A 27,250-nucleotide genomic window follows, 5' to 3' on the forward strand; every position below is an offset into this window, starting at 1 on the left:
TAGGAGTAGTTAAATGAGTATACCCAGCTTCATGGGAGGCAATTGCAGCAGTCTGAAGGGCAGGCTGATCCCAGTCAGGGGCGAGTCTTCCACTGAGTTTTGGGAACTCAGCAGAGGCTGGGAGCTAGGAGCTGCTGCCCCTCCTGCAGACAAGATCTTGCTCTTGTGAGGGGCTGTGCTGTGAGCACTGGTGAAGTAGCTTTCACTCAGGAAGTCCTTGTTGTGCTAGCTGTGTGTCTGTGGTAATACAGCATATTCTGGCTTGCTGCAGCATTTTGACAGCTGTACACACGTGTAAAGACTGCAGTTTTAACTCTGCTGAAATAGTCAGGAAGAGATAAAATTTGTATATAGTCAGATCCTTGAAGTGAACTGAAATAAACTTCGCTTAAACTAAGAGAAGAATATTTATACTGGTTTTATGTACTGGTTTAATAACCTAATTGAAAACTGCATCATCAATGGTACCTGGAGAGTTGCATTGTGCAGACCAGCTCTTAGTCATATCAAAATTTCCCCAATTCAGTGGGTTGGGACTGAGTAGTCTTAGATTTTATTCTGATGTGGCCACCTTTTTATTTATTTGTTTATTTATTTCCTAGGGAATATATGTCTGGCAAAGTCAGGGAACTATAAAATCTGTTAATGCTTCTGCACCTCAGTTTCTTTTTCTGTAAAGCAGGAATTTACACTGTTCTGGGCAACGTATTCCAGTTGCCTTGTTGAGCTAGGGGGTGGACTAGATGATCTCCAGAGGTCCCTTTAAGCATTCATGATGCTGTGATTCTATAACAGATATGGTCAGGTAATGATTTTAATTACATGTTTTAAAAGTCTCTGATGGAAGAGCTCCTCATTTTGTACTATAAAATTTGGCATATAGAACAGCCACCTTTTTTGCATAGAGAAGAGTTGAAGAACTGGCACATGGTGAATGTAGTAATATTCTAGATGCATTTTGGTGATGCTGGTACTGTGTTAAAACTTTTGTAATACTTTAATGAAATAACAGTGTTAAATATTCGGGGTTCAAGCACATATTTGCCAAGTTCAGTTTGTCCTTGTTACTAAGTAGAAACAGTAGTATGTATGTCTGTCTGCCCTATGATTGGGGGAATGGTTGCTCTAGTCGCATGCTTAGATTGTCCAAGATGAGAATAATCTATATAAAGCACTACCAAGGCTGGACAAGCCCTCTGTAAATTAGAACATAAGGATGCATTTGATATATCCACTATAACAAAGCTTCTGGAAAGCTACCTTCCCTACTTTCTGTAGAGATCAGAGGAAGCCTGAAGTAGCGGACAGAGCCACAGGATACGATCACTAGCACATCATGTTCAGAGGAGCACAGTACTCTGAACTGTATTAGGGAAATGCCCAAGGATGACAGGGCACAATTCCTCAATCCATATACTCCTCAGAAACATTGGAATGCCTCTAATGACATACCACAGAAATATATCTATTTATAATTCTTTGCGATTTGTTCATTATTTTTTATTTATAATTCTTCGCAATTTGTTCATTATTCTTAATTATTTTAAAAACATAAGGTGGGGGAGTCAGTCATTGATTCAGGGAGAAAGCCAAAAAAAGATGTCCTAAGTCACCTGATTGCGTATGGTAAGTGATTATGAGTAAAATACCCCAACAGAGTTCCCCTCCCTATGTGATCGGCAAATATTGCTGTCCAGTGAGTGTGATTTCAGAAATCAGAATTTGTCCACGAGTAGTTCACAAGTGGGAAACACATTTCTTCTCTGTCTTAGTCAAGTAAGTTTGTTAGAAAATATATCCACAATAAATGATAGTGTATTTTTCAAAAACAATAGTAGTGCCTTAATCAATACAGTATTCAGAGGAACTGAGTAACCAAAGTAATTAAGGGAAATAGGTGGTAATTTTTAATAGCTCTGGAAAAGGGGTTAAGGTTGACTTTGTTCTGAGGGCATATATCCCAAACAAAATCAACTGTCATGCCTCGAATAAATTTAAAGTTGTAACATTTTATTGTGACTGTATGGAATATTGGCAGTGGACCTTTTTTTGGCAACATTTTAAATCTTGTTTAATCTTTGAACTGCAAGTAGATTCTGATGGTGAAAATATGTTTTTGTCCAAGTGAGACATCATTTATGTTTGAGGTGAGGGTGCTTGTAATAGAGACATGTAGGGATCATGATAAAAAAGACAGCACTGTATATATCTTGCAGTTTTTAATAATACAGAATGACTGCAGCATCTCTTTTATGCCATCTTGAGGTAAATTGATAAATACTGAATTCTTAATAGTGAATTCTGTATTCATTTAAGATATTCGTATGTTTAAATAGAAAAAGACAACTGCAAGTTCAGCCAGACTTTAGTGTCCACCTTACAGTGGTGTTCTTCAGTGTGAGATCAGACCATTTTTGATTGCTTTTGATTTGGTTTTTTTTCACAGCTTTTGTCTCTTAAAGTAATTTTTGTTGGTATGATTGCTAATCTTAAAATATTTCTGTTTTTTTTTCTCTCTCTTTCTTTCCCTCTCCAGTGGGAAGAGATTAGTGGTGTTGATGAGCATTATACTCCAATCAGAACTTACCAGGTGTGCAATGTTATGGACCATAGTCAAAACAATTGGCTGAGAACAAACTGGATTCCACGCAATTCAGCTCAGAAGATATATGTGGAGCTCAAGTTTACCTTGAGGGACTGTAATAGTATTCCTCTAGTTTTGGGCACTTGCAAAGAGACCTTTAATCTGTATTACATGGAATCTGACGATGACCATTTGGTAAAGTTCAGAGAGCATCAGTTTACAAAAATTGACACCATTGCGGCTGATGAGAGCTTCACCCAAATGGATCTTGGGGACCGAATTCTCAAGCTGAATACGGAAGTCCGTGAGGTGGGGCCTGTCAACCGGAAAGGCTTTTACTTGGCTTTCCAAGATGTAGGTGCATGCGTTGCCTTAGTCTCAGTGCGAGTGTACTTCAAAAAGTGCCCTTTCACTGTAAAGAACCTTGCCATGTTTCCTGATACGGTACCCATGGACTCCCAGTCACTAGTGGAAGTGCGAGGTTCTTGTGTCAATCATTCCAAGGAGGAAGAGCCGCCCAAGATGTATTGCAGTACAGAAGGAGAATGGCTAGTGCCCATAGGGAAGTGCTTGTGTAATGCTGGCTATGAAGAAAGAGGCTTTGCGTGCCAAGGTAACAATGCACTTCATGTTCACAGTTCGATTATTAACAGGGGTTTCACTTTGTGTCCCTACTCTGTGTATTGTGCCATGTTAGTTTTTCACAAATTTGTGAGAGAAATAAATTAGATCATAAAATTGCCATGAAATGGGGTTTATTTGCTATATGTAAATAATGTAATTTCATTTTTAAAATATCTGGTAAGGTTGAACAATTGATTTTTGGTTAATATAATGTGTAGTGAATCTGGTCTCTCTTACTGCTCCTGAATTTCCTTTCAGTAGACTGCATGTTTCTCAAATGGATTGTTTATGTCAAAATAGTTGAAATTTTATGTGCATTTTTTTAACTTTGTGGCTTGATGTGTAGGTACTTAATACTTGCTACTGAGCTGTGTTGGGATTAGTTGGGATTGGTCAGATAAAACAGGTAGCATTTGTTTCAGTCCCTAAATGCAGATATGTTTGGAAAGTAAATATTGAAATTTGAAATTGCATTTTGCTGAATTGCTAATGTATGTGACTCAAAATCATTTTCTATGAACTTGTGGTTTCTACAAACTGCGGTTATGTAAATGCTCCCGGGAGCAGCAGACTCCACCTGAAATGTTGACATTTTCCAGAAACAGGTCTTTTAAACACTAAGAAATTTATATGAAAAACACATATTATATTTATCCAACATCAGTATTAAGCAAAATGATGAGGATCTGTATTGTGCTTTTTACGTAAGTACATTTTGGATTTTTGTGCTAATTGAATCTTTGGTCTCTTTACACAGAGTGACTGAAAGTGCTGGTGGGGTTGAAGGGCCTTTTGTTAAAATAAATAAACAAATAAATAAAACCCTGGAAATACCAGTGTTAGAAGGAGTAGTATTTGAGATACACTGTAGTTTGTGTGGGGTTGTGTGCATGTGTGTTCCTGTGCATTTGCACAAAAACAGAAATTTAAAAGTTGGTAACAATCTTACTATTCTGCAACTGGCTGAGAGAGCCTGTTCCTTTTCATTGGTACTACAGCAGTCTTCATGTAAAACATGAGTCCTTGCGTGCTACTTGGAGCCCCTGAGCCAGAGTAGTATAGCCAGGTAGTTGTGAAACGTGTTGCTCTAATTAAGGTGACTTTTTCTTGGACTATGCAAGGGAGGAGTTGGGAAGAAAGAGGTAAGAATGTGTTTATTTGGTTGTTGCTTTTAAGTGCATTTTAAATTGTTTTTTCCCACAAAATGAATGAACCAAGGAGATCAGCCTCTGATGCTTTTCTGCAGTTAGCTACAGATACTAGGAAGAAAAACAAAAAGTTGTTCTGTTAGATGCTGAAAGCAGGAGAGGTTATTTTATTGTTCAGAAACGCTTTGCATAGGGATTCCTATAGCTACACTTCAAAATGCTAAGATACTGGTGATATTCTTCTAATCACTTGCTAATTATGGAGCCTGTGTCCTGTTAAATGGTTGAAAGCTGGTGGTTTAGTATTTCAGTTACACTTGAGCACAATAAGACAGCTACTCCAGATAGTGTCTGAATAAAACTGAGCAAACAAAAGTTGAGCATTTTATTAAAAACAGATTCTCAGATGCTTGGATAGGCAAGGCATTTCCTACTTAGTTCAGCAGAGGTTAGGGGTAAGTGTACGTACGTGCATAAGCGTATTTGAGAGCATACTATGAGGACATAAAATCATCCTAGCTTTTCTCTGCATTCAGTTTTTGACTTCAACTCCATCTGTTGATCAAGGGAGTGATGTATGATGAAACTATTAACAACAGTGACAGATCTTTCTGGTTTATTCTGATTTAACATATAATGTCTAACTAACTTTTACTGGGAGCCGTATTTATCAAATATTTTCAGTGTGGTGTGATTGAATTGTCACTGTAAAAGCTGTAATCCAAAACCTCATAGTTGTTGGCATCAGTAACTCAGCAGGACTTAGAAGGCCCAGAAAAAGAGCTAGTTTTTCTCATACACTCCTAGAGGTAGTTTTGACCTCAAGCTCAGGGCTGCTCCTTTGTTCTTCATTTTTCTTCCCTCCTCCTCTTGTGCTCGCTCTCTTTTAGGGTTTGAGTGTTGGTTTTTCGTTTGTCTGTCAGAAAAAGATAGTAGAGTCAGCACTGTAGAGTTTGAAGAAATTCTAGGGTGGTGTTTTGGGCACAGACTGGAATGATTGGCATAACTGAGAATAAATTTGTTCTTCAGTTGAAGTTTGAAAAAGTAATAACAAATAAAAATTCTTGCCTTTTCAGTAGTTGGAAGTTTTTAGTAACTCCGGTGTTTGTTGCTATTCATCCTATGTTCAGACTTTTTTTTTTTTCTCCCCTCCTGCTCCACATAGTACCTGTTTTCAGATACAGTGTCATTTTGCATCGGCGGGAGCTAATTGATGATTTAAATGAAAGACCCTAATGGTATAATGTCAGTCTATTTAAATTTCTCTGAGAACAGCTTCTCTTGGTACGAGGGAAAAATACTAAGGCTCGGTCCTGCCCTCAGATAACATAGTTTGTGCTATTCCTGCATGTGTGGTTCCAAACTCACTTCCCTTTTTCTGCATAACGAGGAAAAGAAAACATAAGGAAGGCTCTGACCATTTTTGTTACAGGTACAATACAAGCATAGCTATGTTTGCATCTATTTTCTGAAAAGCCAAGATTGGACTGCTGGGTTCGCTCAGCATCGTAAGTCTTCGGAAGGTTGTTGTACTGGTTTTGGTTGTATGAGTACAACGGTATGCTGCCTGAATGTCAGTCAGTTAAATAAACAAGGACCCGTTTTGCTGTGACCTTCCTTGTCCTCGTTGTTATGAGTATATTCCTCACCTTGAGGAATTTTGGTCTTCATAATTTGCTTCAGGTTAACTACCGAAGATTTAAGCTCTGATCTAGCGAAGACTTAAGTTTTCGCAGAAGCGAAGACTCTAGTGTTTTGCAGGGAGTAGCTTTATAGGTCATTCCATTGCCTGAATAAGCTTAAATCAAGAGTATACAAGTTTTGCAGTATTTGAGTCCTACTCAAATTATGGAGGAATCGCAGCAGCGGAGGTATTTAGTACAAATGTACGCTGCAGTGATGTGTTTGCAAAGTTGATTTTCTTAGCATGGATTTGCTGAGTGTTTTGATCTTGAATTTCCTAGAGCTTTTCTCTGACTATAGACTAACTTGAAGAAAGATTAACTGTTTCATTTTGTCTCTCTGTTACGATTCTCTAAAATTTCCTTAGACAAATTGAGTTGAAAGAAATATGTTGCACATCTCTTATACCATATTGTAAAGTATGGGAAGTTCTTCACGTATAAGAAGAAATTGTTATGGCTATCTTAAGTGTCATTGTCCAGTCTCTGAAACTACAGAACAATTTCCTATTTTCTTACTGTTTTGTCTAGTCCAACCAAACTATCACTAGTTAGATGGCTTTTCCTGTTTACCATATGAAAGTATTTTACAGACTGATTAGTCTAATGTTTAGAAAGCTCATACTGCTATTCTTTCTACTAATTTTGATTTTTAATTTTACATTCCACTTTTTCTACTCTTCTTGTGTCTTGCATTTACAAAATTTCTTTATGCTTTCAAGTATTTATAGGCAGCTTCTTTCTTCCTACTTGCCTAGTTATTTCAGTACAGTTGTTACAAGAAATATTTGAAAATGAATTTAATAAATTAATCCTTTCTCTTTTCTGTTGGTGTAATGTTCATATGTGTATCTCAGTTCTTTCATAAGTTCCTTTACTTGATTTTTATAACACATATTCAGTAAGTTATTTTGTTAACTATGAGTTTTGCCATTAAATAGTCACAAATGAAGCTTATAGAGGAGAATATGTTTCAGCAAACTGAGTTAATTTGCTTTAACAAAATAATTAAATTTAGTTCCAGCAAAGTCCTAGGGAGTAATTACGCTAATTACAACTCCGACATGTCAGAACATGTCAGAAACACGTTGAACAGTAGGCAAGGTAAGATACCGTGCTGGGGAACATGTCCATAAGGCTGTAAGGCTGTTGTTTTCTGCCTCTTTTCTTTTGTTATTAACTTATATATCTATATCTATATATATATATAAGAAAAAATATAACTAGATACAGTATATGTTAACTAAAATAAGCTTACTGGGAAATATGTACTATTAGAACATGCACCATAGTGATCCTGTCCGTTTAATCTTAGTGTAATACTTCACGATTGAAAGGGGATTCTTCATCACAGTATCTTTTGTAAATTATGGCTTCATGCCATCTTGTCCAAACTACATGTTTATAGTGACTAGATGATCTCCAGAGGTCCCTTCCAACCTTACCCATTCTTTGATTCTGTGATACAGATTAATAGTTCAGATGCTGGTGTGGTTAAGCTAGAGGTGATGTACACCATGTACATCACTGTACTTTTTTGGCGGGGAAGCAGAGTGGCACAGCGAAAGTGTGATGGGTCCATTACCCAGAGGTTGATAGATTGAAACCATCCTCTGCTAAGGCCGTTGTCCCCATAGTCCCTCTCCTGGAGTGGTGGAGGGCTCTCACTTTGGACTCTTCTGCCAGCACTCCCCACAGTGCTGTTCTCCAAGTCACTGGCCGGCGGTGGTTGTGGCTCTTTCTGCTCCTCAGCCCCTTGCTTGTGCTGCTCCTGCCCCCCTTCCCTTTATTTGAGGGTTAGGTTTAGCTCAGTTGGTTAGAGCGTGGTGCCCGTAATGCCAAGGTTGTGAGTTCAATCCCTGTATGGGCCACTCATTTGAGGGTTGGACTAGATGATCTCCAGAGGTCCCTTCCAACCTTACCAATTCTGTGATTCTATCTCTCAGAATTACCACTTTCTAACTTGCTTATATTAAGGAAACAAGCTGGTTGGAACTGCACCCTAAACCTAATGCTTTTTGGCATTTTTCACCCTCTTCCTCTGTCAACAAGGACAATTCAGCTTTCCCATTTGTTCCCCATAAAACAGCCAGAGTGGATCAAATCAAAAGTTTATCTGACTTAATATTCTTTCTCTGACAGTGACTTAAAAGTAAATCCTTAAGTAAAGAATGTAAGGAACTGTATAAAGGGCTGCTTTACTGGGCATGTCTGTCAGCTTCCAAAAATCAACTTTCTGACTTAAGATGCATCTTGTAAGTAAGTTTATATATAATTGGCAACAGTTACCTGTCACCTGTTAATTTGCATCCTCCTTTTTGGAACTCATTCGTATTTTTAGTATATTTTAAGTTTTCGTAGCAGTAAATGTTGTAACTTAATATTGTTTCATGTGAAAAAATTTTTTTGCTGTGTTTGAATCTTATGTTTTAAATCAATTTGAAAAGATTCTTCTTATCCTTATATAGTAAGAAAATAAAAAAGTTCAATTTTTTCATCTTCTGCATTAATAATTTTCTAGATCTGTCTCACATCTAGTATTTCTTTTCCAAATTCTCCTTGTCTCTTAGTGCGCTCTCTGTATTTGTCCTTGATGGAGGACAAACTAACTGATCTGTACCACCTGGCTGTCCTGGTCTCTGTACATGTTCAAAGTAAACAATGTGATTTTTATGAAGAAGGTGATGAAGCCTGCAATGCAGTATTTAAGTTGCAAGTACACCAGGAATTTATAGAGGGGCATAATGTTTTTGAAAAGCCCAGAGATCAATAAAAGTGAAGGAGCATTCACATCACCTGCCTAGTGAGTGATTTATACATAGAGAAGCTAGGCACAGTTTTGTTTTGAAATATGCAGGGAGGAGATAGGCTTCTTGATGTGAAGGTTGGTTAGCTGGGATAGTATTATCAAAATAAAAGGGAAAGTGTAGGACAAATGCTAGAAGATTGTCTTTACTGCTAGTTGTGTAATATTCTGGAAAACTCCTGGGAGAAATAATGGAAGCCTCATTTCTGAAGATGTTTTTAAAAAATGCAGTAACCAGATGATAGAGGGAATCCTGCACTGGCAGCGTCAGACTAATAAATTCTTCCATCCCAAAAGCGTCTATTTTGTTGTTGGTTTATTTCACGCACTTCAGAAAGCTTAGCTCGACATGGAGCATGATATTTTACAGGATGATTTACTTAATTAGCAAATGTACAGTGGGAAGTTCTACATCCGTACGGGAATACAAGTGAGTGTGAATGTGCTTTTGAAGGCTTCTAAGAGGTGAACCTTTAGACCAAAAAAGGCTTTCTCTCTCCAGCTGTCAAATGGAAAATTAAATTGGTGGGCCAGTGATTGGTGAAAAAGAATGATTTGCTAAGCACAGAATTATGTTCTCTACATGCTGGCATTTCAAGGTGTAGTCTAAAATTTTAGTTGCTGGAATTGAGTAAGACTGAATTACTGTCATGGTTTTCTCTGCATTTCACTGTTCAAATTGATTAGGGCTTATTTTTTTTAAGGATCTTCTGTTGTGAAATTCTTGTTTAATAATGTGTAATAAAATTTTAAGTTTTAACCACAAGTGACTGACACATTTTCTATAACAAAACCAGAAGAAAAAATGATTTCATCCAACAATCCTTCCCTATGTATGTAATTCTTACTAATTAATCATAAGGATTGAATGGAAAAGGGAGTAGGTGGTGAGGGTGGGAGAGCTAAAAGTTCATCCACTGGTTATTGCAAAAATGACTTCACAAAGTTTACACTAGCTCTAAAATAGTCAACTCTTAAGTTATATAGTAAGGATATCCTAAATCATATTTCTCTCTCAGTTCCTGGAAATATGAAAAGAATGCCATCTGTGGCTGTTAAATCAGAACCATCTCATTCACTGCTTAATTCTTTTAGTAGAGCAAATATTGCATTTCAGGTAAGAATGGGTACGGCAACATTGATCCTCGTGATGAAAAACATACCACTCCATTTCTTTTTTCTCTTTGATCTAATTAATCATTTGGTCTCTGCATAAGTAATTTTTACCTTATATCAATAGTTAAAGGTAACTATTTATGTACAAAGTGAAAAAGGTTCTGTGAGGAAGTATTTGACTTTGTGCAAATGAAAACAACAAAATCACATGTGCTTGCTGCAACTGTGAGACAATAACTTTTTCCGTTGACAATAGCTGAGTGACTTAAAACAGGTTGTTTATACTTCTGAAGTGTGTGATTGTAACTATTAGGCTCTATATAGGAAACTTATGTTTAATAAAATGTAGGAGCTGGTCATGTGAAGATTATATAATAATAAAACTATGAAGAGGGGTACCTTTTACATGAAATCTCAAAAAGCTGTGAATTCACTTTTTTTTTTTTTTTTTTTCTCCACAGCAGAGGTTTGAGGTGTATTTTTTTCCTTACATTTGAATTATGCTTTGGATTTTAAAAAGGAAGTGATAGTGATTTTTTTTTAAAGGGGAATCTTTATCTTCCAAGCTAGTAAACTAAAATGACAGCAGCTATAAATTATGAATCACTTTATTTTTAAAATATTCATTGTTTTCATTTGGTTCAGATTCTGTAAGGACATAAACAGAGCAAACAATAGAAGATTTAACTTAGTGCTTAGAATTTATTTAACTCTTATGAAAGTTATCCTAGCAATAGATGATTTTCACAGGAGCAGAATTATGCTACACTGAATTATTTCGAAACATTGCAGCCAATATCATGTTCCAAACTGTTACAAGTTTGGAAAATATTCTGGTTTGTACATTGTAAGCAGAGATTCAAAATGAAAAATTTTAAGGCTAAATTACTTGGGCATAACACTGTAGGTTTTTTTTAACAGATTTATCACATGTCCTAGGAACAAGCAAAATTACAAAGAAACTTTCTGAAATTAATAGAAAAGAGAAATTTATTGATTTGATACTATACAGATTCCCAAGTCAGCAAAGGAGTATTATTTCAGTGCTCTCTGGTTATTTGAGAAGAGTGTTTACTGAATTCCTTGTAAATTGTGATAGGAATATGTAAACAAGCACGAGTACAAGTGTTTCTATTATTTTTTTTCATGTTAAGAGACTAAATGGGAGCCTAATATTAGTATGCTTTAAAAAACCTAGTATTTTTCCCCAAGTAATTTAATACTGCAGTGTCAATATATTACATGATTAGGTAATTCAGAATTGGATTTTCAGAATGTATTTGGAAGTAGCAGAGAAATGGAAATGGCTGCTCAGAAAATGAATCATTTGCAGAAGTGCAAATGACTCTCAAAATACAACTTAACACTAGAGTTGCACTGTATGTTTATTCTAGCATGATCTCTTACCAGCACAGAGATGGTACTTGCTGTGCCTGAGAATTCATTCCACAGTATGCTCTTTTGGTGTTTCCTTCCTTGTCCCCCTCACCTGCTTTTAAAGCAAAACAACAACAACAACAACAACAACAACAAAAAGCAGTAGAATATACTCAGTATAGATCCACACTCCCCACAATTTAACAAGTATGTGTAAGAAGTTTACATCCTGTTTTTAACATGGAAATTTTGTTCCTGATTTTTGTGGTTCTTGTATGCTCAAAACCACTACTCTTGGATTTTTGTACAATATTTTACTGCAAATATCTTACGAGTGTCTATCACAGAGAATCTTAAGGGATCTTGCTGGCATTTCCTTAACCTTTTCCTTTTAATGGCTTTGCTTCTTTGGAGGCTTTCAGAAGATTAAAAATTAAATTAATAGAATCACCCTGAACATGTTTTTGCTTGTACTATCTTTGATGACTTTGAATATAGGCTTAGTTCAGAGTTACACAAAGATTGTATTGTCAGTGTGAATTCAGTGAACACACGTTTTCTTCCGTCGGTTTCTTTGCCACTTGTGCCTGTGTGTAACATTATTTGACAATCCCTTTTTAGTTGCAAAGTGGAACTGAAAAGGCTAATAGGGGTTTGCATTACAACTGACATCTGCTGCTAGACTTTAATAGAGAGCAATTGTAGTGAGAACTGTAAGTTTTGCTAATGTTGGATGAAAATGCTCTCAAAGTAAGAACCATCTTGAGAGATGAGTATGAGAAGAGAAGAATCATATACATGGCTGCTGCTCCTCAGCATGAAGCACAGGGTGTTGTCAAAACATGCTGTTGGCAGACACCAGAATAACCAGTAATTGATATCAGCCTATATTGAAACATTTATGACTGCAGAGGAAGTATCAGAATTAACTGTTGCTTTGGATTAAAAACTGAGTAACAACAGTTGCATTCATAATGTCTCATTTTCTTTGCATTTGAAGTTGCATTTGTTGACTTTTTTTCTTGATAGCGTAGTTTGATCTTTAATAACTTAGACTTCACACACTTTACAGGAATAACCAGGAGAAGTTCATTGCCTAGGATTTGTTTATAGCTTCAGCTTTAGGTACCTGTCTGCAATGGATACCTTGACAGTTGGTGGGTCTGGTGTGCTAAAGCAGAAATAGACTTAAACAAGGACAAATTCTTTGTAGGTCAAGGAGGCAAAGTATTTCACTGTCACGGATCTGTGGGTTCAGTGGTTGTCTACTGTAAAGTTAAAATCTGATGTGATAATTTAGAACAGCTGCTCTTTGACAGAAAAAATTCACTTTCAGCAAGGGAAAAAAAAAACATATGGTAAAAGTTGACAGTATGCCAGCCCTGAATAACTGCAGAAGTGATACAGGACAGTTCTCTTCAGGGATATTGGTTGAAGTAATGCTTTTCTACTTGCCACTGGTATTTCCAACCTACTTCTTTTGTAGTTACTTTAAAATAATATTTTCATTTATTGATAATGATGATTAAGTGGCAGAGATGGGCTGTTGATTAGAAAAAATATTTAACTATGTAAGCAGAGTATTTAAACATTCAGTTAAGTAACGTGGCCTTTATGCACCTACTTAAATTCTATTAAATTGAGCACGAGTTAAGTGAAACTTCATTAAGTTCGTCATTTACTATGTTCAGCCTATAGGCAGTGGTGGTCAGTCCAGGTGTAGGAGTAGGGTTGTCATCAGGAGTTCAAAATCTTAGAAAGAAGTCATTTGTTCTTCAGTTTGAAGGAACCTTTTTGCACAAGAAGTATTTTTGGGCAAAATTATAAATGCTCTCTTTTCTCTTTGGTTTGCCTCAGATTTTTAATGAGAGGAGATTAACAGAAGAAATTACTCATAAGTAGCCAGGTCTTAGCTCCAAAAAATGCCAATAAACAACCAAATCCAGCACCACTAGCCTTACCCACCACCAGTGTACTTGCCTTTAAGGATGCATTTTGTTTGTGTGTTTTCAACAAGATACATAATGGGAATATGTGGCACAATGTTATGTAGAGAAGAAAATAAAGCATCTTGTTCTGTTGGGGGTAATTAAAAAAAAAAACTCTGAGGTGAATATTTTAAATCAGTAAGACATGCTGAAGAGGTCATCTGTTACCCAGCTGAAGTAAGAAAAGATATAAAGTTTAGCTAACATTATTTAAAAGTCAGACATCAAACTTGTTATTTGATGTTTTTGCAACCTCACATAAAGTTCAGTTATACAAGATTTGACCTAACTTGAACAGTCCTCTAATATCTATAGAGATAATTCTAAGATTTAAGTATGTACATGTAGAATTCTTTTATTTATGAACGTGTTCTGTAGCTATTTTTAATGTTATATTATTTCTAAGAGTCCATAGGATAATAAATAAGAATTGCTACATTGCTTTCATATTGAATGGCATAATGTAGTCATTATAACAAGAAAATGCAAGCAAATTATTAAATATTACATAGGTTCAATTAAACAGGGGCATCTCCAGCTTCTGTAGTGTTCTTTAGGTTACAACACAATTTGAATTCTCTGAGGTTTAAGAGGATTTTTTTTTCTCTTTTGGTAATGTGATCCTAATACTGAAGTGGCAGGTACGAGCAGTTATTTTAACAAGCTGCTCTTCAAGTAAGTTCTAGGAATTTCCAGATTTTGCTCCCATAAGAGTCATGTGGAAAACTAAAGCAGGGCTGTGGAATTGTGACTTGAAGTGAAGTCAGGGTGTGTTAACTATGAACATGAGAGCACTATTTCAGCTGTAAAGCTGGTGTTCATTTTGAAAAAAAAAATAGGGTGGGTAGGAAGCAGGACATACTGGCAGAAGAAAAAGTTCAGAAGTCTCAGTTTACCATGGCTAAAGAGCTTGGTGTTTCATGAATTAATAGAGCATTCATTAGGCTGTCTTTTTACAGTGTGTAACCTCACTGACTTTAAGGCTGGATTTGACTGTGAAGATGGGGTGCCTCATGTTCAGCACAGCCCATATGTCCGTGTATTTGTTAACATGGGATGGAATTACAGGCATAATTACTACTTGTGCCTTACATTTAATAAGCAATAATCATCTTGTTTCTTACGCTGTGTGAGAGGATGAACTAGTGGTGGAATTAACTGTATAAGGGAAATAGGCTTCCATATCTTTTCACTGACTACAGCAGATGGTGGAAGAAAAAGAGCTAAGCACATTTTGTTAAAAGGGTCAAAGGAGGAAAGAGAAGAGGAGGAGAGAGAAGAGTGGAGGGGAAAACTTCCTGTGGTAAGTACAATATGCCTGTACAATTGCTTTATTGAAACATAAATACTGCAGTTAGTATTCTTAAAGCACACACACAAAAATTCTGAAATATGTATACAGAGTAAGAGACTCATGAGAAAGGATACTTACTTGAGTTCAGACAAGAATATGATTTAATGGTGTTTTTACAGGATGGTGAGTATCTCCATGCAATTCTGTTCTGTGCATAACTGCTTTTTTTAAAAAAGTGATAGTTTTAAATCTATATTTGGGTATATGGTAGGTACTTCAAGTAGATCTTGCATGGAACTAGGCTGCATACAGTGATAATGAAGTTGTAAGAATGAATGTGCTGCAATAATACATATTTAAAACTTACCTGAACTGTAGTTAACTGAATCACATCTGTAGCCCAATGAACATTGTCTAAATGAAGTTGCAGTCAAGAAAAGATCTAGCATTTTTCTCTCGGACTTTCCCTTGTGAAGAAGATGGTGCACAAAAGGTGGTTTTGTTTTTCTTCTAATGTCCTGTCCAAAATTTTAAGAATGTTTTCTTATTGTTACTTAAGTTGCTGAGTTTTTGAGAATGCTGAGTACCTGGCAGTTTCTCAGAAATTACGGAAATGACTTCAAAGGTGAAGGTCTGCGTCTTATGCTGAAATCAGTGGACTGTTTTTTCCTGGTATAGAGATTCAAAGAGCCTCCTATCCAGTGGACTAGTGAGAAAGCACTATTAACCCTACTCTGTGGAGTACTAACAGGGGGACATGAGATTAACCACTTGCCAGTGATCGTATACATATGGTTTCCCTTTGTAAGGAAGACAATGGAGCTGAAGAATGATTCAGAGGTACAGTTTATCATCTGCATCCCTTGAGAAGAACTACTTCATACCATGCATGTATGCAGACAGCTTCTGTGGCTTGGGAGGAGGTGTATGTGTCAGGGGACTATGGAAGAAGAAGTCCTAATTTTTCACAGTTCTGCCCTCTCTAAGCACTTTTTTATTGAAGTGAGAAGGAGGAGGATATCAGCTGGGGTGAATCTCTGACATGGTTTGAGGAGGAAGATAACAGAGGTTTTAGGGCCAAGCTAGTTCTTGTTCGCCCATACACTGCACCAGTGCTATTGTTCCATTCTAATCCATAGTGAATCAAAAATGTAATTCAAGTATAAATTACATTAATTTTTCCTCAATTAGATTTCCAATTTTACTTCTGATTTACTTTTGCAATGTGATAGCAAGCTATTCTTTTACTCTCAATCTCTTACCTGAACATGTAGACCCTGCTGCTCCTCCCAAAAGTTAAATATTATTCTTTTAATTGAAAAACATAAGCCCCCAAATCCATCATAAAAGCAGGTGTTCAAGCACAAGACTGTTTAGCACAGGGCTTGTTCAAACATGGATTAATGGCTTCTTTGGATGTACATTGTTTTTCTGTGCAATAGTTTCTAGGGCCAGTTTGATGTTTTTTAAATTGCTACCTTAAACCCAGGCATGCCAATTATCCCACATTCTTTTATAATTAGAGATTATCTTATAGCCTGTCAGTTATCCATCTGTTAGGAGGCTTGCTTGTCTGTCTTGGAACCATGGCAGTCAAGCTGTTACCTCACACTTACATGATAGCATCTGATCCACAGATTGCATGTCCACCACATTGAAACAGTCATCCACAGTATGGTTTGCTTTTTTTAATATGACGTTAAATATTCTAGTATACTAGTATAAATTAAGCAAATGTGTCTGTGATTACATTTATGGCGTTGTAAGAATGATCCATCCCCAAGAGAAAACAGTTTCAGCTTATAACTTTCTCAAAAAGATAGAAGAGAGGGGGAAAGCATATTGTTTCAGATTATTTTTCATAAATTATTGTTTGTTTGCAGCCTATTTATATTATTTTCAATTCATGGTGTAGGAATTCCACAGTCTAGAAGGACTTTTTTCTGCTGAAATGTGTAGTTAGACTTTTGAGTTGTTACTCATTTTCCTCTGAAGCTTTGGATTGGGCATGGCTAGCAATCAGCTGTAGCTAGGGGACACTGCAGGAATATCAGTGTTTCTCTCAAGTACCTTGGATGCCATGTTCTCTTTCCCCACTGCAGGTTAATTTTTTTGCTAGATTCAATGTTTTGGGGTGGGAAGGTTTTTTTTTCCACCATGTCACTCTGGCAAAGTTGGTTGTCATTGGAACCCCCTTCCCAGCCACACATGAAAATGGGTTTATACATCTGGTATGTCTGGTTTCGGAGGATTACATAGGGCTTCTTTCAAAAAAATCTTTGCTATTGCTGTGACCTAGGACTTTAGAAATGCTCTTCAGCTCTCAGAGATTCTATATTTGGATGCAGTTGTGGCTTTTGCTCTTTTATTATAGATTGTATATCTGTTTGGGGGCATGGCAGCCTGTTTTGTGGTGCTCAGTTATGTGTTGTGTTAATTTTCTGTGGGCTATTTCTGCAAGTTGAAAGTCTGGCCTGTTGTTTACGGGAAGACCTGATTTAAAAACAAACCAATCAAACAAAAAAACGCAATGTTGCATAGTGTCTCAGAGACCAACTTTTAAACATACTTTTTGGATAAGGGTCATGTCCTTCAGAAATCTGAGAGAGTTTCTAGTTGGTGAAGAAGAAAATATAATCTTCTTTCCTTCCTATTGTAATTATGAAGAAATTTGTAGTCAGTCGAACTTGACTGTAGCATACTGCAGACTCTTGAATACAACAGGCTGTCATTCACACAAGGTACTATTAAGAGTTTCTTTTATGTCATGTTAAAAACATTTTAAGAGGCATGACAACTGAGATTTTGTATAGAAATTGAGAACAAATTGTATGAAAAGAGATATTTGTAGAGCTATAAAATATTTTATAGAATCCCACTGGCATATCATCAAGAGTGTGCTTGCAAGGCTTTAAAAAGTCGTTAAAAATATTGAAAACATTCATAACTTCCAGTAAAAGGTTTCCTGAGAAATCAAAGGCCTGTTCATTCTGGAGGGGAAGCTCCACTAAAGAGAAACCAGTGAAATGACCAGTGGCTCTCTGACTACTTTTTTCTGAGCAGTGGGGCCATGCGTGGAGAAGGCAGGAGGAAGGTGTAGTTGTTACAATATAAGCAGCATGCCTTGCCTTCAGCATCAGCAGCTATTCCTAACATCAAAGCACTGGGTTTTTCTTTTCTTTGTTGTTGTTGACATGACTTCTTACTTCACCTTCCCACACTGTGATGAGCCCACAGACCTTTGCACAGGCTACTAGTTTATCCTTGTCTACTGTGTTCCTGTTTTGGTCAAAGGGAGTGGGTGGGAAGAAAAAGCCAGCTTTCTCTGCTCAAACAGCTGGTGGCCTTTTGCCTGACGATTGATGGTCATTGCTGGTTCTCAGTAGGAGTCAGTGGAACCTGTGACTGAGACAGATGATTGCACGTTGGAGGCTGTCAGCTGAAAAAGGCAGCAGCCCAGATGAGGAGGAATGCTTTCCTCATCAGCGAAGCTTGTTTTCACCTTCTCTAAAGGCAGGGAAGGGGGGAATGGTCGCCTGGTGGAGTACATTGTTTTTGTCTTTACATATTGCATGCCAAGTCTCTGACTGCATATAGGGCTTGCTCTTGTTCTCCTTGAAATCAGTTGCAAAGCTCCCACTGATTTGATGGGAATAAGCCAAGCATTTCAAACAGTAAGAAATTCTTGGACAGATAAGAATTTGCATGGCTTTTTAACAAAACATTATTCCTTTGAAGTAGCAGCATATCTCCATGCAGTTAAGGAAAGCACTACAATAAATTAGTGAATAAATTTCCTGTTGTTTTTGTGAAATACCTTACAAAACAGATTATTTAGTCTGCGAAGTTAGAAATGATCCAGCAGTTCAGCCAGCTTCCTCTTCAGAGATATTCTGCTCTCTCGGGTTTTTCGGAACCTCTTTGTGTTGTATTGTAGTTTAAATTATGAAAAGGTTGGAATGCTAATAATACGAGTCCGGTGGTATTCTGGGAGACTGCAGTTGGCTAGTCTCTATAATTAACACGAGCACAAACTTGTAAACATTTCAGTGACGTGGGTAGCATTTGTGCGATGCTGATATAGGTGCATATATTATCCAATTAAGACAGAAACATTTGGCCACATATTTTACTACTATGTGGAATGCAACTCTCAAATGATCAATTTAATAAACAGACAGTTGAGGAGATTCTTTAGCAACTATCCCATCTGAAAATAGCTTTTTACAGATCTATCCGCAGCTGAGCTTCACCAGCACAAATATTTACACTAACCACATATGAGTGGGATGTAACTTGGGTCTAGTTGAAATTTACTTTGGAATGCGGATGACTATGTATAGACTTTTGTTTTTACAGCACTAGTAATAGTAATTCAGGGCACAATTCTGCCAGCCTTATCTATACTGAGTAATTCTAAGGAATTTAATGAAACATTTGTAGATCAGGGCTTTTTTCAAAATCATTTATTATCAGTTCCAAAAATATATCACCAGTTGCCCATACATATCTTGTTACAGAAGAATTATGATATTCTGAAGCCTTTGTGTTTATTGCTTTTATATTTGTATTTGACAGAGTCCCTTTGACCACAGTTTCATTATAGCTAGAGCTGTGTATAGCTAGAGCTTCAGCTTGCAATATACTGAAGCAATTTGCTAGTGTCATATTCTTTGCTTGTAATTTTAGAAATTTGCATAAATTACTGTATTCATAGAACCAAACTTCTGGCATGCCTGAAGCCTCTGGGTCCAGTGTTGGTTCATTTAAGTTCCTTTCGATGTCTGAAAAGAAAAACTGGCCTTTTTCTCCCCACATTTGTTTTGACATATATTTTCTCTGTCTTCTCCCCATACATTTATCTATGTACAGATGCATATACATACATAGCTGTATCCCAGAAACAGATGAACTGAGAGGCTGGCCTTTAATCATTTTGCGTGTCTCAAGAGAGTAACTTATAAAATGCAGGACAGAGAGATTTATTTGAAAACATATGGAAACCATGGGGGTGAAGCCTGAAGAGACTACTTGTCCCAGCATGTGATGCTCTGTCTTAATCTGAACAGAAACTGTTGGGCCTGGGCCAGATGACCCCGTGCTGGGACTGGCAGTCTTCATGAACTAAGCTTGAGAGTGACCATGGGACATATTTGGTCCACAGGCTACTGCTGCCATATAATATATTGCCTTGTCTGTAATGCCAAGGAGCAAAACTTCCAGTAGAAGACTATTGAGTGTTCCTCATTTCATTTAACAGCACACAGTACTAATGCAAAAAGAAATCAGAGTAATATGGATGTAACTGAATTGATAAAGAGAGACAAACTGCTGCATAAACTATAATTGCTTGCTTTAAATCAGGAAGGTCTGACTTAAAACTTTATTTTAATGACTTGGCTATCAAGGAATATGTAGTCAAAAGGAATCAAAATTCTATATGGAAATTAAGATTTAGCACTATTTAAATCCCCCAACAGCTTTAGTGTCTGCAACCAAAAAGAATGTTTATTTGCTAGATGTAATTATAATCATGATTCAGTTACTCTTTGTAACAGCTGTTTTAGCCTGTTTTACCCCGAGGAAAGCTCATGATTTAGTATAGAGCACTACTTTAAAATAATTATTCAAATAGGACAATAAATTATTACAATCTGAATGAGTGGCTTTTATTAATATTTCATAGTCCATATTTTCTTAAGTTTGTTCACAAATGTTTTGTATTTATTATGAGAGCTGAAACACTCTCTTTTAAAGTCTCAGTTTCTCCCTCTGTCTTTAGTTTTGAAATATGAATTACTTCTCTCAGATGACAGTTTCTGGTAGAATTACTGGATTTAAGACTCAGGTGAACTGCTTTCTCCGTAGTTTTGTCTCCTCAAGTGCTGTGACATTTTTAAGATGGCAGCAGTCACAAAACTCTGGCATGTAGTCCTCCAGGGAAGAATGTTGAAGCAGCCTGTAGAGATAATGGCGATCAGAATTCCCCATGTCTGCTGGCTGTATAAGAAAAAGGGACTGCTTTCCATGTCACAAAACTGTAATGCAAACAAGTCGTATATAGAATTTCTTCCCTTTTTGAAAGAGGGGAAAAATGAAGGTTATCTTTATAACATTTTTGTCTGTCTCTATCAATACATTCCATTGGAGGTCACCATGTAATTAAAGCCAATGTTTCCAGCTGCTCCTGGGTGCTCTTTTGCTTGCTGCAGCCAGGTGGTGCTCATCATCATGTTCCACACCAGGATTCTCAGCTTTGGCTCAAGGTGAATGTGGGTCTTCTCTAGACTGCAGTTGTGATCTCAACTTGCTATCATAACCTACTTCTTTCTACTTGTTTCCTGTCTTCTGTCCTCTACTACATGATTTTTCTTGACTGCTGAGGTGATCTTACCACCTGCATTCAAACTATGCAGCAGAGGATTTGGCTAGGTGCAGTTCCTCCTCTTCACTCAGGAAAACCATTTTTTTAGCATTTCTGGTAAACATGGCCTCAGAGGCTCTTCTGGGGAAATTTTATCTCCAAGAATAGTGCTGATTATTACTTTTTGATTTCCTCTACTAAGTGTTATATTTAAAGTGTGCTAAAAAAATAATGTAGTGTAATGTCCATCAATATACAGAGAACATTTAAGAATGTAGATGATTTCTACAAAAATCTCTAAAGGTTTTTACCCAGGACTCCATCTTCCTCTACCCAATATTATATCAGTCCAAGTCTTGTTAAGCAGGTTCTTCCTATGGTTGAGCACTGAGACAGCAACCTCAGTGTGAACCACAGAAAGAAGCAAGTGATGATCATGCTGTACAGGTGCTGCTAAAGCAAAAATATCTGTAAGCTTAAAAGACTTGAGCTAAATGGCAGCTCAAAGAGGAGTGGGCATACTATACTCCAAAAGGGTCATGAGGGACTAGACCCCAATAAGGGCTTAGGTTGCATATATGCATACTTTCTTTTCTATTTCTTTTTGGCAAGTACAGTAAAATTGGCCTTCTAGATGCAGCTCAAAAAATTTGATTGCTTATGGAAAATGGTCTTGTAGTAAAGTTGGACAATAACACAACTTGATGTTATGGAAACACTTTAGCTCTCTTAAATGAAAAATATCCTGATTTGTCTCCCTTCCATTGAATAGTGTTTCATTCATTTTTCATTGTGCTGGTGATTATATTTGCTAAGAAGTCTCTTTGTTTAATGATCAGTCAGGGAATTTAATTCATTAATCTAAAAGCACTCTGCAGCATAATAAAATAATCTCACCCACAATTTATAAATAGAGCATTAAGATAGAAAAAGATGCAGTTTCTTGGTCCCAAAAATATGTTGGCCAATTAGGAGCAAAACCCAGTTTTCTTGAGTCTCATCTCTCTGATTGCTTCATGAACCATGGCCACCTCATCGCTGTTGGAAAATGATAAATGCCTCCCGTTTATAAGCACATATACATGTTCTGGTAATACAGTAAACAATGAAGCCTTTCAGTATTAAGTGAAAGTATTCACAAGAGGCCAAGCCTGTGGTCCTTCTCAGACAAAGCTCTTGTGGGCTTGAGTCAGAGTTTTGCTTTGAATGATTACAAGACCAAGCTCTTAATGTGTGTTTAAATATTCTCAGGGGAGGAAAACATCTAGCTTGAAACAAATCAGAAGTGAGAAATCTTTTTCTGTGGAATAAAATAAAAATAAATGTAGTATCACTGTGGATGACATTGCATAAGAAAGCCCTTAAGAACAGAAGTGAGTTGACTTTTGCAGTTCCCAAAATTGTTTTCCTTGAAGTCAGTTAGTACATTTAACTTTTATAATTAATCTCTCTGGTGACCTGAAGATGATGTGATGCATTTATTTGCTAAGCTGTATATGTATTTAATACATTTTCTCCTAATTAATATTCTACAAAATGTGATAAAAGTTATCTAAGAGTCACACATTTTGTGTTTTTGCAGATGCATTAATTGGACTTCATTTTTGAAGGTAAAGTTTCAAATTACAGATATTTTTGATTCAACTACTACCACTGCTCTAGGCTGCTACATTTCAGACATATCAAGATGAAAAATTCTATTGTGGACGTTTGTTTAAAAAAATTCTACAAACCTAAACCCTTTTACTTGGAAAGCATTTTGGAGATGAAGGTACCTCAGATTACTTTTCCAATAAGAAAAATATGAGTCATCTTTATCATCTTTTCTCCGTCTCACAGATGGTTATATAAATTCTAAGGGAAAGTAATCTCTTCCTCTAGTCCTACTGGTAGGTTCAGCTTGTAAGAAGCTATAGTGCTCACACTTGCATGTGTTGCTTTGGAAATGAAGTATGTCCTCCATTACTATAGTTTTTCTGTTTAACATTTCCAGGTTTATCTTTAGGTATTTTGCTGTATTTTTTTCATTATTCTCAGTGAAAATACATAGTTGAGGCATACAAAAAAAAGTCATTCAAGACAGAATGAGGTCAGATAAAATAAAGCTGAACATAAGAGTTGTTATCTAATACAAAGTATTAGATGTATTATGTAACTCATTACTTACAAAGACAATAAGAAGAAAAAGGTAATTCTTGTTTCTGTTTTTTCCATTACTTACTTTCATACTGAATTTGCTGAGGAATTGCCAAGTAGCTAAATATATTTTCAATGTAAGTATTTTAGTGGTAGGCTACAGTGCTTCTGTATGTACAACTTTATTGATCTTTTGTAGTCTTAATCCCTTCGAGAGCTTGTTGATATCAGTAAGGGACCTTTGAGTGTCTAGGTTTGTTCGTATGTGTGCATTTCAGAGCAGAACTTCTTAACGGTTCGTGTATTTTGAATGCTTCTGCCTGTATTTACATAGATAAAGCATGGAAGAACATAAATGGCATGGCTGTGAAATAAAGTCTTCCCAGTGAGAAAGAAGGAGGTTAAGGGCAAACTGGTTGAAGCAAATGTCCATTTTTCCAGAATTCTGTTCTGGACTGTTTGTAAGAGTGGCAGAACACGGTTATTTTATTGACGTGTCATGAGCAGCCTCTCAGCTCTCCCCTTTCCCAGCCATACAGCAGGATTATGCTTCATGCATACACTGTCATAACAGTGCCAAGTTTTCCAGCTGACTGTGTAGGGCTAGTTTGTGTGTGGAATATGGAACAGGTTAGAACATCAGAACCAGTGATTTAAACACAATCAAAATGAGTATTTTATTAAATACTGGATGGAGTAACCTTCTGATAACCCTGGGATTTTTTTTTTTTTTTTTTTTTTTAAGATGTTGTTTCTGGATTCATATGGCTAAACATAGATTGTTCACTTGTTTTCTCACACTTATACAAATGTATTATGTGCATGCACACACTTTGTTACACCTTTTATACCAGCAAAGCTCAGTATAGGAGTTTAATCCCCTGGGAAAGAGAAGATGCCCACCTTTCCATTAAATCATTTGCCATCTGCTTCTGCCCTAGCAGGACCAGCGTTAAGGCTATAAAACTGTAACATTTTTCATGTATATGGGGAAAAAAAAGATCCTTTTCACTTACGCATTACTAAAGTGTTGGACAATCATATTTTTTTTTATGTTTTCAGGATCCAGGTATTTATAATTAAACTAATGAAGACTCTTATTTTGCAGGTGGCATGATACAGAAAATAATTACAGTGTTTTATACTCTTTCAGCTTCCTCTACTACCAGCAAATGTCAGTGATGTGTAATGTGTTACGGTGTGAGACAGTGGTTTTATAATCATGCTTCTAGAGGGCATCCTTATTTTTTTTTTCCGTGTTTTGATCTATTTTATTATTGTCTTGATATGCTTTAAGTTGTGGGGCTGCTTGCCTTAGGACATTGTGGCTGATGAAAATGTGCTGATTCAAAAAGTGACTGTATAAAAAGTCATCAAAGAAAATAAGCAGACCTAAGCTTCAGACTTAAGCAGTTAGAGAGTCATCTGCAGTAGGGAGAGAAGTCTAGTTGGAACTGGTACTGTAGTTCTTATGTCCACATTTATATGGATATTGGCTATGCCAATTTTATCTTTAAGAGGCAATGTAACCTTATTTGCAACAAATTGGCATTCAGAATATGCAGACATGAATGCAAGGTATGTGTGGAGCAGAAAGAGAAGGGAATATTGTAGGAGGTCTCTGAGTTCGGGCCCATTTTGTCTACTTATCTGAAATTAACTGGTACTTTACATGTATTCTGAATTATGTCCCATTCTGTACTATATTTGTTATGTTATCACTTAATGGTGCCAAATAGATGAGGATTAAATGGGTGATATTTGGACCAGCTCAGGATTATATCTGAAGTTTCTAGCAGTTACTGTTATATTTACTCTAGTGGAATCAGACCAGCTGCAGCCAAGATTTGAATTGACATTTCCAACACTGTAAATCTGAACTTCAGAAACTAGAAAGAAAGCAACAAAAAAAGCTCATGAGATTTTGCTCGTGAGAAACAGTAGTGTATCTTGCATGAAATTTATTTCTGAAGGAACTGGAACATGTTACTGTTGCAGAGATATATTTGATAAATAACTACTTCATATTAACACAGCAGCAGAAGGCAGGGAGAAAAATATTGAGTTAATCTTTATCATCTGTCAATATCTGAAAGTAAGATTATTTCCTTTTTCCCAGAGCTGTTACAGAGAAGTCTGAGGAAAATGAGGGAGGGCTATGAAGAGCCTAGATGTCATTTCCACAGATACAGGGATGTTAATTAATATTTTATATTATTCTTCATTATTTTTATTATGTAAAGATAGCATACTCCATTTCAAAAAAAAGATTAAAAAAGAAAAGAAAAGGAAAACAGATTTGCCAGATGATTAAACTATTCAGCAAGCTGGAATACCAAAACCTGGTTAACAGAGCTCAGATCTGCTGTAATTTTTTTTCCTTTGTGACCTTTGTGAAACAGTATAATTAATCAACGCAATATTTTCTAATAATTTCCGTCAAGAGTAATTTGCTACCTGCTTGTCTCTCATGTGACGGATTGCTCAAGTTGAGCCTCTGATCAGGCGCCTCTTAGACAGACAGTTTCATATTTCAGTGACTGTTTCACTGGCCTGGTTGACTTGATTTATAATAGCTGAGGCAGTGTGAAATTAAAAATTAATTAATTTGAATGAATTTGTAATCAAGTAATTTGAATTGAATTTGTAATCAAGGGGCTGAGCCACAGAGATGCTAACAGGTTTATTCCCTGGCCCTCGCTGGCCAGCTGATCCCTCCGAGTCCTGGCCAGCTGCAGGAGGCGAACCTGACAAGTGAGCGCGGCTGCAGCCAAGGGTCCGTGCTTCGTCTTGCAGCCCCAGTGGGGCCAGCGCGGCTCCCGACATTTTAGCTGAAGGAAGAAAGCCTGACAGATTGCTAAAACAATGTGTTAGGATGACGCTTCGGAGGGAAGCCTCAGCGCACTGATTAGTGGTAATCTTTGATATCTGCTGTTGCCCTGTGGGGTGCTCGTGTCCTGATACACTTAAATATTTGAGGAATTGTGTCTTTGTTTTGAGTACCTGACAGTAACGTGCTCCATAAAGTACTTATCTTGAGAGCAGAAGCGTTTGAAAAAAGGTTTGGCTTTTTGAAACAAATACATACTTTCAGGTCGTTACGGTTGCTCGTGTGTGATGTGTAGCACTCCAGAAATCTCTTCAGGAAAGATAAATTTATATACACCAGGTAAGTCGTTTACCTGAGCTGCAGCAGGGATCTAGATGCTGTGGAATGCTCACTTCTACCCAGCACAAACTACAGCCTCTTCTGTGGCAGATAGGTTAAAAACGGCCCCGTCAGCACTTAAAATTTGGTCTCCCAAATGTTCAGTCATGTGAAATATTCTGTGCACGAGTACGTCAGGAATGCAACATGACTTGATCCATTCTGTAAAAAAACCGACCAACTACCTAACCACCCAAAAACGTGTCCTTCACAGCAATTCTTGCGTTGTACGAAGCTTACAGATGGCTACTTTCATTTCCTGAAAACCACTTTTGTCATGCAAGACTTGATATGCTAATTCTTCATCAGCTCTTCTCCATTTCCCCTATGAGAGAGTAAGAAAATGGTAATTACTGATATTACAGATCATCAATTACCTCAGCTACTTTCGGAAATATATTCCTAATGCGCTTCAATACAAGATGAACAATCAGCGTTTTCGACGTCCGTTGAAAGAGTAGGTTAGAAAGGTGTAATACTGACACATTGCTCTGGTTTTTATCTTTCTTTTTTCCTGCTATGTCTCACCCCCCCCACACACACCAGCCCCCTGTTCCTTATACTTCTCCTCTCCTGGTGGCTTAGATTCTGATACTGCACGGCTTCAGGGTCTAGCCATCCTGGTCTATTAGAGAAACAAAATTCAAGAAGAGATGGTTGTAGTTTTTGGATATGAAAACTTCTTAATGAAAAAGTAATTTGATTGGGCTGTGTGATTCTCTGATTTTCTTTAGATCAGGACTGAAATTGAAAAAAATCTTGCAGTTTTTCTAGGCCTTTTAATTTAGCTACTCAGTGAAGTTTGTAAATGCTTCAGTTTGTAACTAGCTAAGGATAAAAACAAAAGGAATGAATTATATGAGACTGATATGACCAACAGAAAAGGTGCAGCCAGATTTGGAACAATTTTAACATTTGACCAA

General features: G+C 36.8%; 1 protein-coding gene across 3 annotated transcripts in view; it reads left to right on the forward strand.

The window, feature by feature from the left end:
- Positions 1-27,250, forward strand: part of EPHA3 (EPH receptor A3) — a 225,822-nt gene that overhangs the window by 76,831 nt on the left and 121,741 nt on the right. For all 3 annotated transcript variants that reach the window (XM_062596958.1, XM_062596976.1, XM_062596967.1), the window contains exon 3: positions 2,537-3,197. In XM_062596958.1, the coding sequence (XP_062452942.1) occupies positions 2,537-3,197 (661 nt within the window). The remainder of the gene's footprint in view (positions 1-2,536; positions 3,198-27,250) is intronic.

The sequence above is a fragment of the Rhea pennata genome, chromosome 1 (assembly GCF_028389875.1).
Source record: "Rhea pennata isolate bPtePen1 chromosome 1, bPtePen1.pri, whole genome shotgun sequence".
NCBI classification, from domain to species: Eukaryota; Metazoa; Chordata; class Aves; order Rheiformes; family Rheidae; genus Rhea; species Rhea pennata.